This window comes from Nicotiana tomentosiformis, chromosome 8 (genome assembly GCF_000390325.3).
Source record: "Nicotiana tomentosiformis chromosome 8, ASM39032v3, whole genome shotgun sequence".
NCBI classification, from domain to species: Eukaryota; Viridiplantae; Streptophyta; class Magnoliopsida; order Solanales; family Solanaceae; genus Nicotiana; species Nicotiana tomentosiformis.
Window position 1 is genome coordinate 125552056 of NC_090819.1, and position 19192 is coordinate 125571247.

The window sequence follows — 19192 nt, forward strand, 5'->3', positions numbered from 1 at the left end:
GGAGTCTTCTCGACAAGAGGTCTAGTCATGCACCTATTTATGATGTAGCATGCAGTGTTCACAGCTTCTGCCCAAAAACTATGGGGTAGTTTACTAGAAAAAAGCATAGTCCTAGCCATTTCTTCCAATGTCCTATTCTTTCTTTAAACTTCTCCATTTTGTTGTGGATTCCTAGTAGCAGAAAAATTATGATTTATGCCATGCTCATCACAAAATTCAGCAAATTTAGCATTCTCAAATTCAGTACCATGATCAGACCTAATTAATGCAAGTTGATTACCTAGTTGTTTCTGAGTTTTTCTAACAAAAGAAGTGAACATGTCAAATGCTTTATCTTTAGATGTTAAAAATAATGTCCAAGTAAACCTAGAGTAGTCATCAACAAGCACCATAACATATCTCTTACCACCCCTGCTCAGTGTTCTCATTGGACCACAAAGATCCATATGGACTAGTTCCATCGTCCTGGTAGTGCTTAACATTTTCTTTCTATTGAAAGATGATCTTACCTACTTCTCCCTTGCACAAGCCTCACAAACTTTATCTTCCTTGAACTTAATGTTAGGCAGCCCTATCACCAAGTCCTTGGAGACTAGTTTGTTGAGTTGGCTTAGACTAGCATATCCAAATCTTTTGTGCCAAATGAGGGGATAATTATCCAAAATACTTAAGCAAGTGAGTTCATTATCTAAAAGTGTAGACAGATCCACAACATATATATTGTTTACTATTTTTCCCTGCAAAACTATCTTGTTAGTGGTAAGATTAATCACTAAGCATTTTGTAGAGGTGAATGCTACCATGTTACCTCTATCACACAATTGTGTTATACTTATTAGACTATACTTCAGTCCATCTATCAAGTAGACATTCTCAATAGAGTGAGAATCAATCTTACCTACCTTTTCAACCCCAATGATCTCACCTTTCTTCCCATTTCCAAAGAAGACATTACCTCATTTAAGGTCCTCAAGTGAAAGAAACTGGTTCTTGCTTCCTGTTATATGCATTGAACAGCCACTATCTATGTACCATATTTGATTGCTCCCCTTCACTTAGACCTACTAAAGGAAATCAGGGGTTAGTCTTAGGAACCTAAACTAGTTTGGGTTCCTTTCAATAGGCAAAAGGATGAATCAAATTCTTTTTAGCCCAACTTGGCAGCCTATTTTTTCCTTGAACAAAATCTTTGTTCTTTTGACTTGCCTTTTCTTTTGTAGTGCATTCACTTTTATAGTGACCAGTATAACCACAGTGTGTGCAAATCTTGTTCTCAGAAAGTGTAAGATACTTACTTTTGGGATCCCACTTAGGTGCAGGGTTCCCAAAGCCAAGTCCTTTTCTGTTGCTACTGTGGTGTTCTTGTAGCCATGAAAGTGCATCAGAGGACTTGTTCCATTTACAAGTTCTGTATAGCTCATGATTGACTTTGCTTAGATCCTTTTTTAGGATTCTTACCTGTTCATCTCTCTTGTACAACTCATCTTTTATTTTTCCTACATTTTCTAAAGTAAGTTATGTGTGATCAGTTGTCTCTTTACTTATTCCTAGTTTCAATTTTAGATTTTCAGATCTAAGATCTAGGATAGTCGATTTAATTGCATGAACCTGGTCCTTCAATACAGTATTTTTACTTATAGTTTCACTAACCCTAAGTTCCAGGTTTTTGCACTTAGCCTTCAAAATCACACATTCTTTAGACAGTTGTTCCTTTTCGTTATTTACATCCTCAGATTCATGAATTAGCTCTAGTTGTAACTCAGATAACCTTTCTTTAGACAAAAAATTTGATCTTGTCTTTGAGATGAGAGACACATAACTCATTTTCTTCATCACATTCTCCAATGGCCATAAGTGCTCGTTCATCCTCCTCATCATCATCTGAGCTTTCTCCCCAAGCAGTGACCAAAGCCTTGGTTGATCCTTTGTTATTGCTTTTCTTGGGTTGAACATGTTCTTTCTTCCTGTTTCTTCATTCAGCTCTTTCCTTCTTCCATTCAATTTCCCACAAAGGATAATTTTTGATGTGATGATCAGCTTTTTCTCACTTGTAGCAGCCATCATTGGTTTGCTTCTCCAGAGTTTTTGCCTTATTGTAGCTTCCATTTCTTGAAGAACCCTTTCCTCTCCTCAGGTACTTCTTGAAATCTTTGGTGATCTTATCCATTTTATCATCTTCCATATCAGAACCTTCAGTGATTCTGAGTTCCAAGCTTCTTTCCTTCTTTAGTACATCCACCTTCATGGTTTGTCTCCTAAGTTCATAGGCAGTGAGATTTCCAATCAATTCATCTAGTGGGAGGATAGCAATGTTCTTTGACTCTTGGATGGCAGTGATATTGCTTTCCCAAATGATTGGAAAGACCCTAGTAAGTATCTTCTCAACCCTCTCTTCTTCGGGAATAATCCTTCCAAGATATTTAAGTTCATTTTTCAGTGTAGTGAACCTTATGTATATCTCTTGAATAGTTTCTCCATCCTTCATAGCAAAGTTCGCATACTGAGGGTACAGTAAAGCTCCTCTAGATCTCTTCACTTAAGTAGTTCCTTCATGAGTCACCTGTAGTGTGTCCCAAATTTTCTTAGTAGTGTAACAACCTTGGATTCTGCTATACTCATCCGGACCAAGTCCACAAACAAGTAATTTCTTGGCTTTAGCATTCTTCTCCCACTTCTTCAAGTCCTCAACAGTGCAATCTGCTCTTGTCTTTGGCATATCTACTCCTTCAGTATTTTTCTTCAATTTAGCTAGTGGACCATCAGTGATAATGTCCCACAGCTCATAGTCCTCTCCTTGAATGTGATCTCCCATTATGTTCATCCACCAAGAGTAGTACTAGCCATTAAAGAGTGGTGGACTAGCAATAGATTGTCCTTCCCAGTTTTCAAGTGGTTCACTCATCTTAATCTTCTCCTAAGGTGTTAGCCTCTTTAAGAATAACCCGCTCTGATACCAATTTATATTTTGTACTTCAATACCATACAAGAGGGGGGATGATTTGTGTGGTATCCAATTTTCGCGTGCACAGATTATAGAAGAACCTAGTTCTTCTATGTGTTCCTTATACTACTGATGCAAAATAATAAATGCGAAAAGTAAAGAACACAAGTATTTTTACGTGGAAAACACTTGGCTCAAAAGGTAAAAAAAAACCACAACCTACTACCTAGTAGAATGTTTTTCAACACTTCACTAAATCACTAAGCCAAAAATAGCATTTATAAAATTCTTTGTAAACCTAAGGATTACCTCTAACCCTTTGTGGCAACTAACCTCTAGCTGTTGCGACAACTTCAAGTTAACTCTAACTTGAATACAACACTCAAAGTACCTAGTACAATTGCTTCTAGATAAAGCTGAAAGGTAGAACTCAAAAGCCCTACTACAATGAAACTAGAATAAAAGACAAACACTTGGAACTGGTTCTTCTATCTGGTTCATGTAGCTTCAGGTTCGCATACTTGAATCACACAGGAATTGCTTGCAAAATGCCTTGTTATTTTGCTCTTAACTCACGTTTAACTTCAACGTTTGTGTGTACCTGTGAAATGAGAACATCCTGCAATATATAGAGTTAGTAGGAAATAACTAGAGTTCTAATGATATACTCTTCCATGGTGGAAGAGTTCTAGTTATCCCCAACTTCTAACTTCTCTATTATCTAGGATAGAGTTCTCTTTGAGTAAGGAGTCCTTATCCTTATCACTTATGCAATCCTTTCGTTCAGGAGATATCTGATATAACCACTTAAGCTTATCTCCTTCACGTGCATGCCTTGTGCTCGAATCTATTTGTGTACACTATGTATGGACCTGGTTCATGCTTGAGTTCCTTTGTTAATCATCAAAACAATCTTCACTTAGGCTAACAATAAATGTAACCATTATAAATATTAATTAGATAAATTCTTTTCAACTGTCTATGCACAGTGTGTTATTTGTACATCATGCCTCTTTACAATTTTAAAATTAAGAAAATGATATTTTTAGATTTTTTTTATGTGTAAAAGACAGATCTCTTACGTGTAAAAGTAAATCTCCGATATATATATAAAAAATAAATTTTTTAAAAAAAGAGTTAAGGCCATAAAACTAAAAACAAGATAATGGTATATTCCAACCCGGTTAAAATATTCTAAATTTGCTTTATTATTTCTTTGTTTAAAGCCACTTCGAATTTGCAGGAATGTTAATTAAGCTTAACCTATTCGTATGATACGATTAATAGGAGTAGTTTCCAAGTATTGAGGGAAAAACTATGGTTGATTCTCCTGTAAGAATATATAGTATACTAAGTTTTCATCGACATCACCTCCAATTCTTGTTCAAATCCCTTATCATATTCTCCCGTTTGTTAAATATGTTCGAGTATTAAACAACAATTAAAGAAGATTTCCCAACCAAAAAAAAAAACATGTTGTTTTACCATGTTTTATCTCTAATTCTTTCCTGTGCGACATTAACTGCATGATAAAGAATAGAATTCAAACCATGCAAGAAAAATACGTTTCTCTTGATAATGCACTAATATTAATTTGGGAGAACTTAAATTGAAAAGGGGACACTATAATAAAAGTCACAAGTGTAGTTTAACGTGTACCATAAGTCTATGCTACTTGATATTTTGAGAATTGTTTTTGATCAGGACATATAAAAGCTACGAGATGGCAGCTGCAATTTCATTAATTAGGGAAAAAAAGATTTGCTATTCAATTGCGTCTCTACCAAACAAAAGAAGAAATGCAAATAAGGATGCATATTGTAGCATGTAAAATTTCTCACAAATTAAAAACACATACTCAATCTAACAATATCATGTTAGAAAGAGAAGTGAGAGACACGTATGGCCTACTGGAGACTGAATTATGGGATTAGTGCTTCAAATTTTAATGTTTATTTTTTCCACGGAACTTATCAATAAGATTCAAGATTATTGTAAGTGTTTAAGCAACAATTTATTGTCTTTCATAAAGTTTTCTGAGCCATATGCGTTATCTTTTCTTTCCATCAGCATCTTTCTAACATAATTGATTTGCTTTTACATTCTCATCTCGCACTATAAACAGTAGTGTACGAGGGACCGCCATTGTATTATACTTTAAAAGGTACTAAAATGCATCATCAAACTCTTCTTTCAATAATAAATTTAAATTATATATACTTACAATGTAAAAAAGAAATTATATTATTAATGTAATTCAGCCAGTTATATAGGTGGTTGCTCATACTTTTTATGAAAGAAGAAAAAAAGTTAGTGTACTAATCTCTGGCTATGCGTGAGGGTTGGGGAATGGTCGGATTACAACGATCTATTGTATGCGGTCTTATCCTATATTTTTGTAAGAGGTTGTTTTCACGGTTCAAATTTGTGACCCCCTAGTCACGTAGCATCAACTTTAACAATTATGTCACGATTCCTTTGTACTTTTAACTTTTTATAAAGAGTTATCTCTAATTATAGGTCAACTTAATGCGTTGGTATAATAGTTTGAGTTTAACTTCTGACATTGCACAAAATTAAGCTCTTCGCTTATTGGCTTCTTTACCTAATTGGCCGTTACATAAAAGGCATTCTTTTTGTGTCATCTTTTAGAAAAAACAAACCCCTCACGATACTCATCCTGCCCCTCATGCACCTTATCATTCTTATTTTACTGATTTAGCCATCAATTTTAAGCATAAGATAAAAAGACGCAGAAATAGAAAGAATTAAACCACTATCTTTGCCAATACATACCACCACCAAATATGCCATCTTCACCAGAAAATGTGACACAAAAATGGCCAGCATCAAGCCTCATGCAAAATGCCGTTTCAGAGCTAAAATTGCAAAGAGGAATACTACTTCCTTTGATGGCTATGAACTTCACATGGTTTGCAAAAACAGCCATCACAACTGCATTTCTTGGTAGGCTTGGAGATCTTTATTTAGCTGGAGGAACACTTGGTTTTACCTTTGCAAATGTGACCGGATTTTCTGTCTTGAATGGCCTTTGTGGTACAATGGAGCCTATTTGTGGACAAGCTTTTGGAGCCAAAAACTACAAACTTCTTCACAAGACCCTTGTTATGGCTACTTTATTGTTACTTTTAATCAGCTTACCTATTTCTTTCTTGTGGCTAAATGTTGATAAGATCCTCATTCACTTTGGCCAACAAGAAGATATTTCAATTATGGCCAAAAAGTATCTCATTTATCTCCTCCCTGATTTGGTTATCACCTCTTTGTTATGCCCTTTGAAAGCTTATTTGAGTACACAAAATATTACAATCCCAATTATGTTAAGCTCAGCTCTAGCAGTTGCTTGTCATGTACCATTAACCATGTTACTTTCAAGGGCCAAGGGTATAATAGGAGTTTCTATGGCATATTGGATAACAGACTTTTTAATCATGATATTTTTGGCTATTTATGTTGTGATAGCAGAGAATAGAAAGGGAGGAAAATGGAAAGAAGGAGGATGGTGGGATCAAAGAATTCGCGATTGGATCAGACTACTGAAATTATGTGGACCATGTTGTCTTACTACTTGTCTTGAATGGTGGTGTTATGAAATCTTGGTTTTGTTAACAGGACATCTCCCAAATGCTAAACAAGCAATTGGAGTTATAGCCATTGTGTTAAATTTTGATTATTTGCTCTTTTCTGTTATGCTTTCGTTATCAACGTGTGCATCTATTCGTGTGTCTAATGAGCTTGGTGCAGATAGTCCTGGTCCTGCTTATCGCGCAGCCTATGTATCGTTAGCTATGAGCATTGTTTCAGGTTTTCTTGGTGGTGCTGTTATGGCTGCTGCAAGAGGAATTTGGGGGCCTTTGTTTAGTCATAACAAAGGGATTATAAGTGGTGTTAAGAAAATGATGTTGTTAATGGCATTACTTGAAGTGGTTAATTTTCCATTAGCAGTTTGTGGAGGAATTGTACGTGGAACGGCTAGGCCATGGCTAGGAATGTATGCTAATATTAGTGGATTTTATCTGTTGGCTTTGCCATTAGGTGTGGTTTTGGCTTTCAAGATTCATCTTGGTCTCACTGGATTGTTGACAGGATTTGTGGTTGGAGTTGCTGTTTGTTTGACCTTGTTGTTGGTGTTTATTGCTAGGATTGATTGGGTTCAAGAAGCTAAGAAAGCACAAGTTTTTGCTTGTGATCTTGAAGAAATAGCCAATGATGATAGAAAAACTTCACAAGTGGTTACTGAGTATGGCTCATGTCGTGAATAAGATTATATTCGTTTTGAACTCTGATTCTAAATTCTGAATTCGCCTTTGACTACAATATTTCAGCATTGATGGGAATCACTGTTGTAAGTGATTTCTTAGACAGGATTTCCTTCCAGATGAAAAGAGAGTTCTTATTTCACATCCCAATTCAATCATCATGGTAAAGTCTAGATGGCTTAGTAGGCCATTGGTGTAAATAAAGCCCCCCCCCCCCAAAAAAAAGTGAAGAACTCAATTCTGAAGAAAATGCCAACTGTTTGTATATTGTAGTCTTCTACAATTTTTAGTTAATCTTCCTTACATTTCTGAATTATATTTTCGAAGTAGATTCATTACACATTACCACTTCGATTTTAGTCAAGTATATTACTACTATAATACTTGTGAGCTGTCTTTACCACAAGAAAGAGAAGTTTAATTTCTAAGGCAATGGTTCATTTGTTCGGAAAATATATTAACAAGTTTCAAACTACCCTTTTGATTTGGGGAATACCAAGCAATTTCATGCTTAAAGTCTTAATCAAGACATAATATCTTTCGATGGCAAAAGTGAAAGGTAAAATTGATCAGCACACCCTTCATTTCAATTGAAAACATTAGGCTTATACCATGGGATAGGAGTGTTATACCCCTTCTATATTTTTAGAGTTTTCGCATCAGACGTAGTTAAGATTTTGGGTAAACATTGTCGGTCTATTATTACAATTTGCTTGTAAGTAGATTTAAGTTGAAACTGTGGCGGTCATAAGTTTTACTGTGTCCCCCAAATTGACATTAATAACTTTTTTGTATTTTCAAGCGATATATGCTTATATATATATATGTAATTCTTTTTTTTTTTTTAAACATTTAGTCACATTAAATTAAATAAAATATTCGTGAAGGACTGTGGGAAGACATCTTTTATTAGAGGGTGTCTTCGCCGCCGTTTCTGAGCATGTAATAACCAATGCACCACCTTCAGAAAACCGGATTGATGTTGTAGCAATTAATCGATTTGAGTATTTCTAGTTTTTGACATTTTGAGGTAAATCCAGCCTGAAAGTGACTCCTGTTTATTGGTTTTTCTCTGTTCAAATGCTGTTCGTTATGAGGCCAATACAGCGGGCTTCTCTTTACTTTTACCCAGTACCATTCTGGGCCTCAATAACAAACTAGGCCTTTTCTACGACGTACATCTCTGGGGGGGGGGGGGAAGTTATTTGACCGACCAGCCAAAAATAAATTTTTATTTTTTTATTTTTTTATTTTTTTTAAAAAAAAATTGGCTATTATACAATGTTGGTTACTTGTGTTTCACTTCAGCAGCACCCTTTCTGGGCCTGAATAACAATCTAGGCCCTTTCAACTCCATCTATGGTTATCAGCCCAGCAACTACCACAGAAATCCTTACCAACAGTTTTGTCGCAATTTTTACTTCTCAGGTCCCAAATGTCCAATAAATTGGATGGGGAATTTTGAGCAGAAATTCCATGTAAAAGACCAAATTAAACTCAGAAAGATTCTAACAATTTTTTAGGATCTTTTTGTTAAAATTTCTGGCTCCGTACATGACTTGCGGGGGCGGATCTATAGCCTAATGTATGGGCATGTGAACACATGATCTCTCCGTCAAACTAGATATTTTATATCTATTTTTTTTTTAAATTGATCTAATATTATCTACTGGCACTCATTCTCCAAACAGGCTAAATGGTGCACTTGATTTAATGTCAAGTTATTTAGCTAGAAGAGTAGGGATCAATTCCCACTTAATACGTGAGGACTTGTTCCATCCACCATACTTTAGCCGAAATCCATTGACAATTAATTAGTGTGACAGCAACACAAAATGCACACAGGTGAGAAGAAATCAAAAGCCATATAGGTGTAGCAACCACTCATGCATATAAATATAAGGCTTTTTTTATCATCATATATATATATATATATATATATATATATATATATATATATATAAGTGTTGAGTGTTGAGTGTTGACCATCATTATAAATAGTTGAATTTCCTAATCAGGAGTACGTAAAGCTGGATTGAGGGCACCATTGTATGACAGTTGGAACTTTGAAACCAAAAATTGCGGTGGGGATTAACTAATAATGTTGCTATCTTTTGAAAATGGTAAGCTAAGGTTATTATGAATTGCCTGGTCTGTACGCAGCTTCAATCAAACACCTTTTGCTGGACCTAGACTGTTACTTATGACTCGCAAGATCTTGTCACTTAATTTGCCTTTGGATATTTAGACAGTCAAAGATAATCATTACTTGCCGTCCTAATAAATCCTTTCTAGTGTCGAAGTGACAATAATTTGAGTATTGCCGGCAACTAATGTCTCCCGATTAATTTAAATTACTGGGTGTGCGAACAAAGTCCGGTATTAGTAGTTAAAAAGAGTGAAGCCTACGTATAAGGTATAGGAATTTGTGTGAAACATTTTGGGTAAAACCGTGCGAGAAGAAAAAAAATAGCACATTATATTAAGAGTATATGTTTTAGCCAACATAAACTTTTCTAATTTTTTTTTTACACTTGCTATTTTGGGGGACGGATCATTCTTAATGGTCTTTCTACTCAGCGGCGAATTCAAGATTTGAACTTAATAACTAGGCTTGATCTTTAAAGTTTTTAACATTGATCGATTTATAGTACCTCTAATTTTGTGGTTTTTGAAACATATATTTATTATTCATGTCAAAATTGTATTACTAAGTTTGGTTGAAATCATAACTCAAAAGCTACATCCACCACCACTTTTACTCATGTTCAGTTTATTTTTCAAAGGCAAAATATATAAGTTGGCACCGTGCGAACTATGGATCAAATCCTTGTTATATTTTTTTTTTTGTGCGCAATAATATTACACGCTCGAGTTTTGTCACTTCACTAGCTAGAATGCATGCACAGTTCATTGTACGTCATGAAGCCGTTGACGTGCCCTTGTTTTCAGAAAAACGTTAATTTTCAATCTTTTGTAAGACTGTTTTACAATCGAACACCATTAAAGAGGAGTGTTAAATTTTAGTGTTTGGAAGAAAAAAAAATCAAAATTTCATGAGAAGTTTTTTTACACCAATTCAAACGTCATCGGTAGGTGAAAATGAAATACTCCCTCCGTTCTAATTTATGTGAATATTTTTGACTGGACACAGAGTTTAAGAAAAAATAAAAATTTATGAAATTTATGGTCCTAAATAAGTTTAAAAGGGGTTCAAAATATTTGTATGATTATAAAAACTTCACATTAAGAATAGAATAATAAGTTTAGGTTAAATTATTTTTAAATTTTAAAAGGAATCATTTTTTTGGATTGGACCAAAAAAGAAATTGGTGAAACGGATGGAGTATGAATTAAGGGGTGTGGTCCTCCCCGTGCTGTGAAAGGGTTATATTACTTGCATGTTTTTAAATGTTTGTCTTTTCTTTTGAGTTGTCCCAATTGTTATTCACTTTCCTTCAAATGAGAGTTTTCTACATATAGTAATTACCATAAAAAAGTTTAAAGGCCCTACTCTCACTCTTTTGAGTACAGAATTATTCCTTCTTTCTTTTTTTTAGTATGGTGTCCGGTATTCATATTGGGGCTCGATTAAATCTGGATTTGCATCGGAAAATTCCACATTGGAGGTAAAGCGCTCCCTAACAAAGGCGACTCCATACCCAGGGGCTCGAACCCGAGACCTCTGGTTAAAGATGAAGGAGTACTTATTACTCCGCCACAACCCTTGTTGGTGTACAGAATTATTTTTATGGTAAGACTTCCACTTTGCAGGAATTTAGTTGTACTCAAAGAGCTAGGGGTGACAGTGGCGGACGCACGTGGTGACAAGCGGGTTCAGCTAAACCCGCTTCATCAAAAAATAATATTATATATATGTATAAATTAGGATTAAAGCTGCGTAAATTTTGTATAAATATTTTATTTGAACTCACTTGACAACTACTATTTTACGACTAAAGTTATGTATTTCTAAGATTGAACCCGCGTGCACAAAATCTTGGGTCCGTCACCGGGAATGACAATGTGGCGGGGCATGGCTTTAACGGGCTAGGGCAGGAGAATATTTAAACGAGGCAAGGTAAAGCAGGGCGGGTTAAAACACATTTTTAGAAAATTTTAAATGGAGCAGATCAGGGATAGGTTTGGGGTTTTAACTACAAAACTAAACTACAAACTGAAAGAAACTCTTGTTTTTGTAACTACGAATTTTGAATGCAAGGCCTGTGCTATGCAAAATGAGTTGCTTAAAGCCGACACTATCACTAACTTCTTAGTTTGCTATTTAAACTAGCTTAAAAAAATCGGACACCTCTAATTTTAGGTGATGTTGTGTTGGTGTAGGAGTTAGACCACAAACATTTCAACAATAAAAACGTATATATAAAAATTAAGATAAATGTTTGAGGGAGAGGGTGTTATTCCCGCCTGTATTGTTGTATTTGTAAATATTAATTCTGCAAAATATAAGTTAACGTAATGAAACAGTAATAATAAATTCGAGCCCACTGAATTCACAGTGTTTCCTTAAGGAATTTAATCCCCTCCTAATACCCAAGGTAATGGATTATTTTCTCCCAGGATAGAACGAATAATACACTGGTGTAGCGGTACTTTAAACCCCAGTGTTTCAGCGAACATAAAGTTCGGTAGCAAATCACACTTATAGTTGCTTTGTTTGAAGTTAAAAACAATGCAGAACGAAGGAGTATATACTCAGAAAATCGTATGGAAATGCTGAGAGGAAGGAGTGCAATGTATAGCCAATTTGTTGAGCGAATTTTGTTGAGCGAATTGTATGTTGTGTGTTGAGTGTCTTTCTTCAATATCTGCTGCTCATATATATAGCAGCCAAAGAGGAAGAAGACCAAACATCCACCCTCCATGGTGGAGCAAGCATTACATGTTTGTGGAGCAAGCACTTCATGTTTGTGGAGCAAGCACATTCATGGTGGGAAGACCATTATCCGGCTGCCAAATGATCAATTATCCGTTACAAATACGGATAATCTTACGTTAATATTTACTATTAACAAATAAATTTGGTCCAAAAAATTAATCAATCAATCGATCATTTGACCAAATCTAAATCCAAATCCAAATCCAAATCCGAAGCCGAAGCCGAGCCGAGCGAGCGACGACGACGCGAGACTTGCTTTCTTCTTAACTCTTTAAGAGCTACAAGAAGAGCAATTATATATATACCCACCAAAAATGTCTTCCTCTTCCAATATGGGACAATGTCTCATTGTTAAGAGGGGAAACTTAAAAGTTTACTCAAAATTTTATTTTCCCTCCATTTCCCATTCACCCTCATTTTAAGAATATTCATCTTAAAATAAAACCTCAACAATCCCCCACATGAATGGGGAATGGCTATATCACGTAAGTATGCATGGAAAAACTGTGTGATTTACAAGCAAGGATTAATCGCATCTGGATAAGTAGGTTTCCCTTTGAACTTTTCGTAGTAAACTTATGTCGGATATACTCGGTCAATCGGTAGATTTGATATCTTTGAACCGTCGATCTTTGGTGTATACCTAGACAACCATAAGTCATACAATCAACCCTTAACCGTCTTTGGTTCTCATTGTTGTGTTCGTTTCAGCCATGAACACCACCTGGTTTCATAAGTGCGTAGAGAACTGGCCTTACAAAGTTCTCCTTGAAGCGGCTAACACTTCACACTTACATAGGTGATTCCTAAACGTGTCATCCTGTAGATACACTATTTGATATACCCCGTATCAAATTTAGAAATCATTAAAAAGCCTTAATGCTTTATCCTTGGTACTGAACATTGTCTCATCACGAGAACGGACTAAAATTTTATTTGACAATGTTGAACCGTCATTAATGACTTTGTTTGATCTCCTTGAACCTAGATCTTGGGATCTCCAGTCTTCTAGGTAGAGTTACCGCCACAATGACTTATTCTCGGCCATAGCCCCATTCCCCTTGATGATTTCTCAACTACCTCTCTAGTTAGGCCTTTTGTAAGTGGATCCGACATATTATCACTTGACTTTACATAGTCAATCGTGATAATTCCTCTAGAGAGTAATTGTCTAACGGTTTTATGTCTTCGTCGTATATGAAGAGATTTACCGTTATACATGACGCTCCCAGCCCTTCCAATTGACGCTTGACTATCACAATGTATGCATATTGGTGCCAACGGTTTGGGCCAAAATGGAATGTCTTCCAAGAAATTCCGGAGCCATTCAGCTTCTTCACCGGCTTTATCTAAGGCTATGAATTCAGCCTCCATTGTAGAGCGGGCAATACATGTTTGTTTGGACGACTTCCAAGATACCGCTCCTCCACCAATAGTGAATACATATCCACTCGTGGACTTAGAATCAGTTGAACCGGTGATCCAATTTGCATCACAGTATCCCTCAATCACCGCAGGAAAATTACTGTAGTGCAATTCAAAGTTCTGGGTATGTTCTAAATATCCCAAAACTCGTTTCATTGCCATCCAATGAGATTGGCCTGGATTGCTCGTATATCGACTCAGTTTACTTATAGCACAAGCTATATCTGGTCGTGTACAATTCATGATATACATTAAGCATCCCAACACACGAGCATAATCCAATTGTGATATGCTTTGGCCTTTGTTCTTTGCTAATGCAAGATTCACGTCAATTGGAGTCTTTGCAACTTTAAAGCCCAAGTGCTTGAATTTTTCAAGTACTGTCTTAATATAATGAGATTGTGACAATGCCAGACCTTGAGGAGTCTTATGGATCTTAATTCCCAGAATTAAATCAGCAACTCCCAAGTCTTTCATATCAAACTTGCTATTGAGCATACGCTTAGTAGCATTTATGTTGGCAATGTCATTACTCATTATCAGCATATCATCCACATATAGGCAAACAATGACTATGTGATTTGGAACATTTTTAATGTACACACATTTATCACATTCATTTATCTTAAAACCATTTGACAACATTGTTTGGTCAAATTTCGCATGCCATTGTTTGGGTGCTTGTTTTAGTCCGTAAAGAGACTTAACAAGTCTACATACCTTCTTTTCTTTACCTGGAACCACAAACCCTTCAGGTTGTTCAATAGTTCCATCATCTTTGATTTTTCTCTTAAAAATTCATTTAGAACCCAAAGGTTTATTTCCAGGAGGAAGATCAACCAATTCTCATGTATGGTTGTTCAATATGGATTCTATTTCACTATTGACTGCCTCTTTCCAAAACAATGATTCTGAAGAAGTCATAGCTTCTTTAAATGTTTGAGGCTCATTCTCCAATAAGAAAGTCACAAAATCTAGTCCAAATGAAGTAGACGTTCTTTGACGTTTACTACGTCTTGGATCCTCCTTATTACATGTACTTTCTTTTGTTTCTTCCCGAGGTCGTTTAGATCCTTCACCAAACGACTCACATTCCTTTTTATACGGATATATATTTTCAAAGAACTCGGCATTATCTGATTCTATAACCGTATTATTATGAATGTCGGGATTTTCTGATTTATGAACCAGAAATCGATATGCTTTACTATTTGTCGCATATCCTATGAAAACACAATCAACAGTTTTCGGTCCTATCTTTACCCTTTGGGTTTAGGAACTTGCACTTTTGCCAAACACCCTCACACTTTAAAGTAATTCAAGTTGGGCTTCCTTCCTTTCCATTTTTCATATGGAATGGATTGTGTTTTGCTATGGGGCACTCGATTTAATATTCGATTAGCCGTAAGAATGGCTTCCCCAACACAAGTTCTGTGGCAAACCAGAACTTATCAACAACGCGTTCATCATCTCATTTAGTGTGCAATCATTTCTTTCCGCAATCCCATTAGATTGGGCGTGTAAGGGGCTGTTGTTTGATGAATAATTCCATATTCTAAACATATTTCTTCAAAAGGAGATTCATATTCACCACCCCTATCACTTCTTATCATTTTTACTTTCTTGTTAAGTTGCGTTTCAACTTCATTTTTGTATTGCCGGAATGCGTCTATTGCTTCATCTTTACTATTCAGTAAGTAAACATAGCAATATCGAGTACCATCGTCAATAAAAGTTATGAAATACTTCTTTCCACCGCGAGATGGTATTGACTTCATGTCACAAATATCTGTGTGAATTAGGTCTAAAGGATTTGAATTCCTTTCAACTAACTTATAAGGATGTTTAACATACTTAGATTCCACACATATTTGACATTTTGATTTTTCACATTCAAACTTGGGCAGTACTTCCAAGTTAATCATTTTCTGCAAGGTTTTATAATTGACATGACCCAAACGTACATGCCATAAATCATTTGACTCAAGTAAGTAAGAAGAAACTGAAATATTATTATTATTTTCTACAACCATTACATTTAGATTGAAAAGGCCCTCGGTGAGGTAACATTTTCCCACAAATATTTCATTCTTACTAATTACAACCTTGTTGGACACAAAAACGCACTTAAAACCGTGCTTAACAAGAAGTCCAGTAGAGACTAAATTCTTTCTCATTTCGGGAACATGACGGATATTGTTCAAAGTCATGACCTTGCCAGAAATCATTTTCAGAAATATCTTCCCATATCCTTCAACTTTTGCTGTTGAAGCATTTCCCATATAAACTGTCTCTCCGGGTTCAGCAAGAGCATAAGTAGCAAAAGCCTCTCTAACTGCACAAACATGGCGAGTGGCTCCTGAATCAAACCACCACAGTTTAGGATTTCCCACCAAGTTACATTCAGAAAGCATGGCACATAAGTTATCAACATCATCATGGTTTACTACCATGTTTGCTTGACCCCTTTTCTTGTCTTTCTTCGGAGCACGTCACTCCGTAGACTTGTGTCTAGTTTTCCCATAGTTGTAGCAGTTTTCACTGAACCGCTTCTTGCTTGGGTTGTATTTCGGACCAGAAGCCTTCTTTCTCTTTTTGTTAGCTTCAACAATATTTGCTCCCATTATTGTTGAATTTCCACGGCCTCTCCTTTCAGCAGCTTTAATGTCCTCTTCGATTCTCAACCGAACAATGAGATCTTCAAGGGACATTTTCTTTCGTTTGTGTTTCAAATAATTTTTGAAGTCCTTTCACAACGGAGGCAACTTCTCAATCATTGCTGCTACTTGGAATGCTTCGTTGATGACAAGACCTTCAGCAAGTAGATCATGAATAATCACTTGCAATTCCTAGACTTGGGTAATAACAGATTTGCTATCTACCATTTTGTAGTCCAAAAATTTTGCTGCAACAAATTTCTTCATCCCGGCATCTTCAGTTTTATATTTCTTTTCAAGCGCATTCTACAATTCTTTTGACATCTCAACGCCACTGTATACATTATACAGATTATCATCCAGTCCGCTAAGAATATAATTCTTGCATAAAAAATCAGAATGCTTCCACGCTTCAATCACGAGAAAGCGTTCATTATCTGGAGTTTTATCTGGCAGATCAGGAACATCTTCCTTGATGAACTTCTGTAGACATAACGTAGTTAGATAGAAGAACATCTTCTGCTGCCAGCGCTTGAAATCAATCCCGAAAAATTTTCCGGGTTTTTCTGCCGGTGCCAACGCCGGTGTTCGGCTTGTCGATGCGTTGGCAGTCACCATCGGAACAGCTTGGTTTTCGCTTTCAGTCATCATTTTTTTTTCTGTAAAAGAATGACACAAACAAACGTTTAATACATGTTTTCAAACTGGAGTAAAAATCACATAGATTTTAATATCCAACAAAACGCCACGAAGGCTTAACTCTCCAAAACGGGAGTACACAAAACCACAAAGGTTTTAGTTTGCAGAATAATACAAATACAGAAATAAATATTAAATTCCTTAAGATTGTTATTCCCGCATGTATTATTGTATTTGTAAATATTAATTCTGCAAAATATAAGTTAACGTAATGAAACAGTAATAATAAATTCGAGCCCACTGAATTCACAGTGTTTCCTTAAGGAATTTAATCCCCTCCTAGTACCCAAGGTAATGGATTATTTCCTCCCAGGATAGAACGAATAACACACTGGTGTAGCGGTACTTCAAACCCCAGTGTTTCAGCGAACACAAAGTTCGGTAGCAAATCACACTTACAGTTGCTTTGTTTGAAGTTAAAAACAATGCAGAACGAAGGAGTATATACTCAGAAAATCGTATGGAAATGCTGAGAGGAAGGAGTGCAATGTATAACCAATTTGTTGAGCGAATTGTATGTTGTGTGTTGAGTGTCTTTCTTCAACATCTGCTGCTATTTACTATTATCCGAAGCCGAAGCCGAGCCGAGCGAGCGACGACGACGACGGCGCGAGGCTTGCTTTCTTCTTAACTCTTTAAGAGTTACAAGAAGAGCAATTATATATATACCCACCAAAAATATCTTCCTATTCCAATATGGGACAATGTCTCATTGTTAAGAGGGGGAAACTTAAAATTTTACTCAAAATTTTATTTTCCCTCCATTTCCCATTCACCCTCATTTTAAGAATATTCATCTTAAAATAAAACCTCAACAGAGGGCATTTTGAGTAAACTCCAAAAGTTTGGCGATTATAAATTTCACAAATAATATGTAGTTCCGAACCACCTCGTCACTAATTTGGCATCTAAAATCTAGAAAATGGAATCTAATTAAGTGCAATGCAAAAAAGACGAACTCAAGGAAATGGAATTGAGATGGAGTTACAAAAATATTACTAGGAAGGTTTTTTTGGATTATGAAAAAATAATTACGGTTTTAGCTAAACGAAAAATACTCGCAAGCTACAACCGTAAGTTTAAAGTGATCAACTTATGATTTTTGCCTGATTTAACTTATAAGTATTTTTTATGTTTATCAAATATGTAAATAAGGTCATAAAAATATTTATAAACTGGTTTGATCAACTTATAGCCCACCCAAACACCCTCCCATGTATATTTACGAAGGATTGCATATAAGTGTTAGTAATACATAGCGGAAGACAATAACAATCCTAGAAAAATCTTTTCGTGTTTGAAATTGGCAAAATACCTTAAAACCCTCCTAAACTTGGCACGCATTATTGGTTACATCCTTGAACTATCTATGGTCTTAATTACCCCCCTATACTTGGTTATTCGATAGTTGCTACCCTCTTGGACGATCTCATCCCAGGAAAGTGGCATGCACTCGCCTGCCACGTGAATTTTTCTGTCTATGTGGCACTTTTTTGAAAAATAAAATATATTTTTACCTTTTTAAGTATGTTACTTTTTTAGATAATTTTTTTCGAATAAAATTTACAATAAAATTGGGATAGAACTACATTATTTATGCTAATTATTTTATTTGAATAAAAATAATAAAGTTTTAATTATTCGTTTTTTTGAATTTGACCTGAAAATAAAGATTTATACAATTGAAATAAATAGTCAAGGCATCTAAAAATTTATAAGAATACATAGTTTGAAATTAATTATTTTGGCTATAATCTTTTATATAACTCTAAATTATGGTGCTCTACAAATATATATATATATATATATATATATATTACAGATTTTACCTGAAAAAGTAAAAATACACAGTTGAAATAAATAGACATTGCATCAAAAGAAGAAATAAAAAGAGTGTACATTGCAAGTTTATTATTTTGGCTATATTTTTTTTATTTGGTAAAATATAATGGAGCTATGGCCAATTTTATTTTTATTGGTTTGACTCGAAAATAAAAATACATAATTAAAATAAGTAGACATTATATATAAAGAAGAAAATAGGAAATATATATACACAACTGGTACTCTATTATTTTTGCTAAAAGTTTTTTATTTGGCTAAAATGATGGAGTTCCTACCAAACGTTTTACAAATTCGGCCAAAAACAAAAAAAGAAATATGCAGTTGGAACAAATAAATAATATATCTTAGAAGAAATTAAAAATAATAAAAGTTAGTAAAACCCACATTGTATGTTAAGATGAAGCAAGAAGAAATACACAGTTGTAACAAATAAATCATTATATAT

General features: G+C 35.2%; 1 protein-coding gene across 1 annotated transcript; it reads left to right on the forward strand.

Annotated features, from left to right (window-relative positions):
• Nucleotides 1-5587: 5587 nt before the first annotated feature.
• Nucleotides 5588-7429, forward strand: LOC104088556 (protein DETOXIFICATION 56-like). Its single transcript, XM_009593257.4, has one exon. It carries the CDS (start codon nt 5749-5751, stop codon nt 7222-7224), a length of 1476 nt encoding a protein of 491 aa, XP_009591552.1. The 5' UTR covers nt 5588-5748; the 3' UTR covers nt 7225-7429.
• The last annotated feature ends 11763 nt before the right edge of the window (nt 7430-19192 follow it).